Source organism: Zea mays, chromosome 8 (assembly GCF_902167145.1).
Source record: "Zea mays cultivar B73 chromosome 8, Zm-B73-REFERENCE-NAM-5.0, whole genome shotgun sequence".
Taxonomy (NCBI): domain Eukaryota; kingdom Viridiplantae; phylum Streptophyta; class Magnoliopsida; order Poales; family Poaceae; genus Zea; species Zea mays.
Window position 1 is genome coordinate 131,775,387 of NC_050103.1, and position 9,800 is coordinate 131,785,186.

The following is a 9,800-nucleotide window of genomic DNA, read 5'->3' on the forward strand; positions in this document are numbered from 1 at the left end:
ATTCATTAACTAGAACCAGATTATCACAAAAATATTACTTCGACCTATCATTCTCTGCATTTAAATTGAAGCTGACATTCAAAAATAGTATTTATGTGATTAGGGATGCATGAACTTGCGTGTGATGAGGATGGGGTGGATACCAGAAATGTTGTACACTTACGCCACAACATGGAGATTGAAATGAACACTACTTTAACCATGATTTTTTTCTCCAACCTAAGATTTTGCAAAAAAAATATAGACCATTGAGACAGATATTTCACAATTTGCATAGATATAAATAAAGTACATGCTACACTATGGCTAGCAAAAAAAGTCAGGGTAGCAGGGTAGCAGACCAGTACAAACATTACAATATGAACCTAAATTTGACTCTTGCACACACCCAATTGGCGTACCACTCTAAATCCATCCTAGTGACCGAATGAGGACCCTAACAAAACAACATTAGCTACTTTAAGAAGACAATATAGTCACACAGAGCCCTGAGATACCTCACTCGCTAACAGAGAGAGACCCCTGCCTACGAGACCTGCTAACAATGGGGCTTGCACTCCTTGATCTGTTGATAGCTAGGGAACGCGACAAAGATCTCTCCCGAGGTGGAGCCGGGGACCTGTCAAGATGGTATGTGAGCCAATCAATTGGATTGGGACATTGTGAGCGCATGGAGTTTTCATCAGCATATAAGAGGATCGCAGCAACTCGTACCTTGAATAGTGCTTTTGCTTAAGTGCTGGCGAGTAGCTTCGGCTTTGGGACCGTAATCTACCCCTAGGAGAATCGTTCAACCCAGGTGACCTTGAGCGCAACCTCCCATCATAAGAACGACCTCTGCCACTACATAAGTAAAAAATTGCACGAGTAAATTAGCTTTTGCCTCTTAAAATGCTATGGCAGAATGATAGTGTACACAGTTATAGAATGGGTATCACAAAGGTAAAACAATTGTTACCTTATTTTTTCCCTGGCCCTCATGTCAGAAGGCTTCTTCCTATTTTCCTCTGCAAAAACAACAACAGTTTCCCTTCCAAGCAGCATCTTCCCATCCATATGGTACTTTGCATCAGAAGCATCCTCAGGATCAAAGTATTGGATGAACCCAAATCCTCTAGGTTCCCTAAAACAGAAAGCAAATTAGTATTTCACTAAAAGCAACAATGCTTCAGAACCATTAAGGAGAAGACCTCTGTAGAGACAATCAAATCAAGATGTTGCGAACTCTTCCTTCCAAGAATGGTGATACAAACAAATCAATTTCAGTCGATACACAAATCAATCTCAAAGGTAAAGCAGGCACTAAGCTGCTGACCTTGCAGTCATAAGTGTTTAGAGATACACTTGAAACTCTTCATAACTTGCATATCTCTTTAAACCTCTATTTCTTCCTTTTCTTCAATAGTACTCTTAAGACTTGCGTCTTCAAAAAAGTTACTTCCACTGTTAATCTCAGGGGGTGCGTAAAGCAACCCCATGTAAACCATATGATACAGAGAATAATAATTAAAAATCTGTAAAGAACATGCTTATCTCTACTACTAAGGGTGGAGCGAGGGCGTCCACCAGCATCCGTGCCCCCGCGCGCGTCTTCCTTCCCCGCATCATGCCGCACGCGCGCCAGCCATCGTCGCCGGAAATCCCGCCAGCGAGCCCGCGTGTCTTCCTTCCGCGCATCATGTCGCACGCGCACCAGCCATCGCCGCCGGAATCCCGCCCGCGAGCCCGAGCCCCTGCCCTCGCATTAGCCTGTTCAGTTCATTGACGAGAATCTAATACCAAAGGCGCCGCCCCGACATTCTCGCCCCCGCCTCGCTTCGATGGAAGGCGTTCACAGGGTACACCATGCCTTCGCCCCGACATTCTCGCCTCCGCATCGCTTCGATGGAAAGCGCCGCCATTCTCGCCCCCGTCATTCCTCGCCATCACGCCCGCGCTCCCTGCCAACATATTCTGCTCCCTCGCATCGCCCACCCACCTCGCGTCTGCATCCTCTACTCGTGCGTCTCAGCGTCATCCACCCGTCTGCATCCTCCGCAATTGCCGCACAACCACCTTCGTGCATACACCCGCCTCCACGCATACACCCGCCTCCGCGGAGAGACGAGTGGAGGAGGCACCCTATGGTGGGCAACCAGCTGCGCCACGCCACACCCGGGCTCAGCATCTCCATCGTCGCCTTTGGGACCTACCTCGTCGGCGAGGCCTACTACAACCGCCTTTACCATCCCTCCGGCGACCACCTCCACTAGATCGCTTGCCAGGATCCGTGACTCCAAGGTAAGCCCCGACCCGTGCCCGTCACCTGGTTTACCCTGTGAAATGAGTTTGTTTGGTCAGGCTTGGATTTGACGATCTATTTAGAGGGATTTGATAGGGTTTGTTCATGTAGATTTGTCCTTTCAGGATTGCGTTCTATTGTTTCGTTAAGATCTGGTTATGGATTTGCACGCTGGACACATCAGCCCTATTTGGATTAAACCAAACTAAAGTGATTAAACAAAACGATATTTAAAACCTATTTTTTTACCATCTTAACTTAGAATTAATCTGGAGCACTGATGTGAAGTTTAAATTCGTGCTCAGATGGCATATCCCAAAATCGCTCTACTTACAAGGATGGCAGACATACTCATCCAAATGAGTCTTCAGAACCCCCTTACTTTGGCTCATCCGTGAGCATTTTACAGAAGCAACCAGCCAAGGAACCCCATATGGATGTACGTAGAAATTTTTATATATACGTAGAACAAGTCATTTGGTGCACTTAAGTCTAATGTTTATTTTGAATTTTAAATCCAGTAAAGGGGACAATCCGAATGGCTCTGCTAACAGAGGTGATTAGCGGCAAAGTATCATTGCATCAATTTGTGTATTATCTTGAGTATACATGGATGTGCATAGCCTGGTGGCTTTGGCCCTAGAACGTGTCTGTTACCTCCACCAATATTCTGTATGCATTCATCATCTTGAAGCTAAAAAGTCATTGTGTTTTTGTAGACCTGTGTTTTTGTAGAACACTTTTCTATTTTATCCATTCAGAACACTGTTTTATATTTTATCCATTCAGAACTTGTGGTTTTGCAAAACACTTTTCTATTTTGCAGTGAGCTTAACATTCAGACTTTTGATAGACACTTATCCAGTATACTAATGCCCCAACTGCTCTTGAAGTTAAAAAGTCATTGGATGGAGTAAGCATGCCCAAGTAATGCATTTTACGAATTTACTAATTGCTATTGTGGATTATCAAGCCTGCGATATGAAATTACCTATGCGACTTACTCTTCTTCAGATATTTCCTTCACAAACAAAACGATGCCTGCCACATGTCCATAGCCTTTTCTGCACATAAAGATTTTAATACCATGTTACATTCTGCATGTATGCTTCATATGTTCATATCTCATGATGTTTCACCCCCAACCCCAACCCCACCCTCCCCCCTTTTTAATTTTTGTTGATCTAACTCAAAGAAAAATTTGCAGCCCATGGTAGGCCGTAATGTGAAGATAAAGGAGCCTGAGAGCAGCGTGCTTTTAGGATCAGTTGAGATTTGAGAACATGCAATATATTGTGACGATGGATGTTCTGCAGACTGTAAGAATAACTCAATATCTTTTGTTTAATTCAAATAAAGAGCTGACATGAAAGCCAATTGTATAGTTACATTAATATGATATTTTTAGGTGTTTTCTGTTTTTGGCGCTGTTCAAAATTCACCATGTTTGAGAAGAATAGTGGAATGCATGCTCTAATCCAATATTCAGGTATGTGCTCATCTATGCACCCAACAAGATATGCTCTTGATCTTGGTGCTGAATGTTGCTGCTCCGTTGGTGCCAACAAAAGCTAGAAGGGACTTGTTTGGGATGTTTAAGTGTCTCAAACAGACGGTGGTGAATGGATTGGTTGTAACGAAGCCTCCACCTATGGAGATGGAGACAGACACAGAGTACTCGCACATAAGGCTAGGTCGAAAGAAAGAGATCTTTTCCTTTGAGAAGTACAAATTCTCATATATGTTGTTTTCATTCATTCAAGTCTTTTATGCCTAACTTCACTAAATGACACAACATATTTGTTGACACTCTAAAAGTGTTATCTCCCTTGAAGTTAGCTAAAAATGCTCAAATAATCTGTTAGAAAAAGGTGAAAGCCCATTTTTTCCTTAGCCTCCTACTTCTTGTTTTTCTACTGAATCTTCCATATTGTAGACTCATAAAATCATCTTATGTGGATTCTTTAGCTTGAGAAGGACCTCAAGGAACAACAAGTTGTGCATGGTGCAGTGGAAAACACTTTAGGGTCTGGTTCTATCAACTTGCCATTAGAGAATCCAATACCAAAGGTAATTGTTTTTCATCGTAGAACTATTGTTAGTCTACACTTGTCCCAAATTTTTATTACTCATTATAGGATTGGAGAACTGTTCATATGATTGGAGTCGAAAGCAATCTACTTGATTATTGTTTCTAATTGTGTTGCCACATCTATAACTTAATCCCTTTTGTGCCAATTCATGCCTTGGCATAACTGAAATTTTGGTCACTATTTTTAGATATACCTTTTATGCAGTTCAACGCATCGACATCACTGTTTTTAGTTATACCTTTTGTGCAGTTGAATGCATTGACCTTTTGTGCAGTAATTCTAATTTTAATATGTGATTCTGGTAATTGGAGTTAATGGCAATGATAGTGGATCTGTCGCGTGCAACAGTAACTCTCGCAGACCACTGTTGTTAGTTCTGGACTGGTTGCCAAGGCCTCTCAATTTTCGTATGGTTGTGAAGATGGACGACAATGACATGCATGTTGGAGGTTACCGTTTTACTCGGAAGCAAAGCTGATGTTCTTTGTATACTTGTGGTACCCTAAGACAAAGGTATTTAGATTGTCCTTTGCTTTTCTATCTCATAGTTTAGTTTTTGGCAACAGGCTGATGTGTGCTTTCATTACAGGGAACTACACATGTTTATGGAACTATCTTTAAACCATATATTTCTCAGCATGAGAATGAAATCTACCAGAATCTCCTTGAGCTGAGAGCTCGAGCCACCGACATGGTTGTCCTTTATTTTCAGAAGGCTGCTTCGGCACGACAAAGTACTTTCTTTGACGTTTTAAAATATGTTGCTGCCCAGTCACCTTCTCAGAAATCAAGGCAATGCCTTCATCAGGTGTGGATCGAATGCACTATTACTATCTTTTTTGCCAAAAAATCCATTGAATCATTTGTTGTTCAGTGTTCATCATGTTTACTCAGATGCTCAAACTTTTTTTACTGTTCTTCTCTGATGCAATATTGGTCATGATGCCATAGGAAGGAATGTAGTACAGAAATGTGTGCTCTGGTTTAACTGATCTGGCAGTGTTTATCTTGTTACCCATGTTAAAATCATGCTTTGATGTCTTCCAAGAATCACAGCAGCCGCCACAACAACAGCAACCACAAGTGCAGGTGCAGCAGGCGCAACCACAAAAACAAGCAGCACCTGTTATGCGCAGAGCATCATCTATTGCTGCTCGGCAAGCAGCAATGGCACAACAATCTCAGGAGACTAAACCCATTCAATCTTCGCCCAAGATCAAGCGTCAAACATCATCGAGATCTGGTTCAGTGGCATCCACAAAGCCTCCGATAGCTGCATCCACACCAAAACCTGGTGGTAGCCCAAAGAAAGGCGAGGTCAAACCTGCTGCTGACCCAGTTCAAACTCCAACCACAGGTGCCGATTCACCGAAACCAGAGCCTAGCGCCCGATCACTCCCTGGAGTCGAAGGGGTGGACAAGATGGCCATCGATGAGGCCAGTGGTGACGCCCTAGAGGGCGCAGAAGAGCTTGACCATGCGCTCGAAGAGGAGACGTCGATGGAGGAGACGATCCGTGTGACGCGCGCCAAGCTAAGGAGGCGCACGACCACCGAAGTTCCTGTTGGGAATTAGCTGCAGGCCATTGTTTTTCCTTTCCCTGCACATTGTGTTGATCTTTTTATTTTTTGGGGGTTTTAGGCTGTCATGTTGTTTGGTGGAATGGAGATGTGCTCTTGAATTGGTTCTTTGTGACACAATTGATTATCTTGTTTCTGTGCTTTCTTAGTGCCCTTTTCTTGTGATTTAAGTTGTAAGTAACACTTTCCCTATGCATGTGAATACAGGTTAGCGGCACGGGCAACAAACGCATGTAATTGCAACATCATACACTTCAATCTGGTCACTCCTTGAGTATCTTCAGGATGTCACATCCAGCCACAATTTTCAGCCGATAGGGAAACAAGAACAACTGTTTTTCTATCATTCTCTGTGTACATGTATCTGTTTGAGTCCCTGGTATACACTGTAGTTAGTCTGGCATAAGCTTTTCCTATAATCATTGGAAGGCCCTCTGAACTAAAACATGCGATACTAAAACTTAGTCAAGTTAATTAGAGCATGGTAGAATCTTTTCTTGTTCGTTTCCAAGTAATTGTTGTGTACTAACATTTATCGAATAATTTTTACGCCGTCACAACGCACGAGCACTCACCTAGTAATATGTTAAAAACAAACAAGGGTGCTAACAAAAATAATCTGAAACATATAAAATAATCTGCAACTGGTCACACTATCATTATACCATGGCTCCATGTTATGACGTACACATGACCAAGTTAGGGAAGCATAATTTAGCATAAAAATGGCAATAATGTCCAAAGCCTGACCGTATAATCTGATAACACTTACCAGGTACAGTAAGGCCGTTGAGGAGACTAAGAAAAGATCCCAGCAGCTAGTGCAGCTACCAAGCCAATATCATACCCCATTAGAGCATACTGCATACCACATATAATCCCACCGTTTTGGGGAGACATAGCTGGTGGAAAATTCACATCCTTGAATCTCCTGTTATAAAAAAAGAGTACCAGAGCTAGAAGCATCCCTGGAATGGCATGAAGGAAGAAAAGGATCTGGGTGATTAAATTCAAGTCATTAGTGGTATGAATGGATTTTACGCAAAAGCAAGAGCAAAGTTGAAAAATTACAGACTACACAGAAAAAGACTCAAATCACTCTGATGGAGTCAATTCACTCTAATTACAGATGAGCGTTAGAACTTGTTAGATTTGAATAATCTGTTTAGAGGATTTGAGGAACCGTACCTGGTCGTTCTTATTTGAAGATGCTACACCTGTGTAACAGAACGAAAGGGTAAGAACTGCATTGTCCCTTTATACTAAATAGACAAGGTGATGCACTCTAGAGTTCTTCAGAGTTAGAAACATGAGAAATGTGCAAGAATTATCTCAACAGTATCCTAGAAGCGGTGATGAACATAAGAGAACTATCAAGATAACACATCTAGAGACACACGAAGAACTGTTGCTAGATAGACATGGGCATTCCTTTATAAATGTTCCTGCTTCTGAGCAGATGCCTTTAAACAATATAAACCAGCTACCTCACTCTATTCAAACATTTTCTCCACTTCAGAAAGTGTATTATCCTAGACCAGGAGCGTACAATTCAGCACATGTCTATCTTCCCAACTCCACTGATGTCCCTCTTGCAAGTAGGCAATTTTCCACCAAAATTGAACCTTCGATGCATGGTTTTGATTCTACTAATAGCAACCAGCCATTTACTTCCATCAGACCTCCTATGTCGATATCTCGGCTTGATGCTACTTCCGGGCCATTAACAAATTTAGTTTATGAAGGAAAGAATCCTGTTTTTGGCAAACTGTCTATCAGGAACCAATGATAAAAAGTTCTAAGGAATACAGTCATCAAAATGTTGCATCACATCCCATGGTCCATCACCCACTCCAACCATTACTTTTGAAAGAGGATAGTAGCTGACAACCAAATAGGCTTCAGTAATACCACAAGACCAAAGCTCTAAGGAATGATGAACTGAATTTTACTTAGCATCAACAATTGCTTGTTCCTGTGGACTTAATCTTCCATCATTTATATTCGCGGCAGTCACCTACAACTTTTTATCAGGTCAAATATGTTCATAATTCCAATGAAGTATGTTTATGCTATTATGAACATGTTACCTGTCCATCAGCTATGATCACGAGGACATGGTACTGCCAATTACTGTTTTCAACAACAGAAATCGCTGCATAAATAAGAGGTGCAAAAGAAGTTGGTCCTGCACACAGTTGAACCAAAGAATAAGCAACACATAACCACAGACCAGTACTGCAGTGATGCTACTGGCCACTAATATTTCGCTACGAGTTTCAAGACTACACAAATAGGCTATGGTACAGTAGTTTTTTCAGGAGCTTAGGACCTGTTTCTCTACAGAAACTTGAAACAATAACAAAGCATACCACAGACCGAGGTTGCGCGGATGCGCAGAGAGGAAGGCAAGTCAGGGTCACATGGCAGACTTTGAGGGGAGGCGAGACGGGGGCATTGGCCGCGTGAGGCGCCCACTTTGCTGTCTTAATAGTAGTATGTATTTGTTTATTGCCAATCAATTCAGCTCTAGGAGGTAATTCTGAAGATCCATGCTGAGATTTGTTATCTGAAGTCACATCTTATGTTTACCCATGTCCAGCGTCAGGCCTATGTACTAAGAGAGTCAAGGATAAAATGAGCATGAATGCGTATACAATGCGTACACAATAGTTTTGTGTACGTTAACATACAAAATATAGAATATTCTGTTGTACATAGTAGTCAATCAATTTAACTATTGTAGATCATTCCATTGTGTTCATCCAAAAATTGTTGGATAATAGTTTGCCAAAATCACAGCCATGGCACTGTTATGAGTTCCATTGTGTTCATCCAATTTTTATAGTGATTAAGTGTGCCAGGGCTACTGCTATGAGTTCCAGTGATTTCTGTTTAGAATGTATTTTCTGACTGAACACTTGTAACTTAAAACACAGAGGATAAATTCTCCTGTGACAACTGCTACAGGTAAATATAATGTGTTCATCCAAAAATTGTGTTCATAGAAATCACTGCATCTTTTACAACAGTTAAATTGATTGACTAAACAGAGCAAAACGGAAAATAGCCAGTGTTTTCTAAATAGAATATATACAGAACCAGACAGAATGCAAAACGGAAAATAAGACTATATATATCGACCGTAGCCAGGCAACAATTTTTGGATAATGGTCTCACAAAATCACTGGCTAAACAGAGCATAGGTATGATCAGGGCCCAATAAAAACATTGTAGCTTTAGTGCTCTACATGAAAAACAAAATATTCAGACACAATGATCTACATAATGGAAAACTTCAGTGTCCAACATAACAAACATGCGAAATACACGTTAACATGGTTATTTCTGCAGCTAACATGGTTATTTCTGCAGCTGTCCGCACAGAATCGGATGAATAAAGGGCTGGCGTGCCATGGCGACAGTCCTTCCTACAGATGTTTTGAAGCGTTGTTGCAAGTTTCTGAAACTTGTTATTTAGCTGGCTTGATTTGTAATCAATGCTGAAGAATAAATACTTTTTGCGACAATGGTCCTTTTACAATGTCGTGTTGTTTTCGTTACTAATTGCACTTGCCCTACCCTAATCAAGCATGTGAACTAATGGAATGCTTCAGTTTTGTGCAGTTTGGTATATTGTGCTATGCGGCAGATTATGCCTAGTCCTTACTCGTGTGAATAGAGAATGTACTCGTGTGTTTTTGAAGCCACTTGTACCCGATTTTCTCCACCGTTCGTTCAAGCATCCAAAATCCATCATCTTCCTCAAGTCAGCTCTTGTCCCTATCTTCACCAATACGGTTGAAAATGGGCGGAGTCAAATCTCGTATTTTGAGAAATCTAGGA

General features: G+C 41.5%; 2 protein-coding genes across 2 annotated transcripts; one reads left to right on the forward strand and one right to left on the reverse strand.

Annotated features, from left to right (window-relative positions):
- Positions 1-498: 498 nt before the first annotated feature.
- LOC103635900 (serine/arginine-rich SC35-like splicing factor SCL33) lies at positions 499-1,467 on the reverse strand. The gene is made up of 4 exons (XM_008658277.2): positions 1,316-1,467; positions 959-1,123; positions 715-843; positions 499-619 (listed from the first exon to the last, which is right to left on the reverse strand). The coding sequence occupies exons 1-4, from the start codon at positions 1,324-1,326 to the stop codon at positions 499-501; spliced, it is 426 nt and encodes a 141-aa protein (XP_008656499.1). The 5' UTR covers positions 1,327-1,467.
- Positions 1,468-4,830: 3,363 nt separating this feature from the next.
- Positions 4,831-6,021, forward strand: LOC103635901 (HVA22-like protein i). Its single transcript, XM_008658278.3, has 3 exons — positions 4,831-4,887; positions 4,964-5,178; positions 5,418-6,021. Exons 1-3 carry the CDS (start codon positions 4,852-4,854, stop codon positions 5,947-5,949), a joined length of 783 nt encoding a protein of 260 aa, XP_008656500.1. The 5' UTR covers positions 4,831-4,851; the 3' UTR covers positions 5,950-6,021.
- The last annotated feature ends 3,779 nt before the right edge of the window (positions 6,022-9,800 follow it).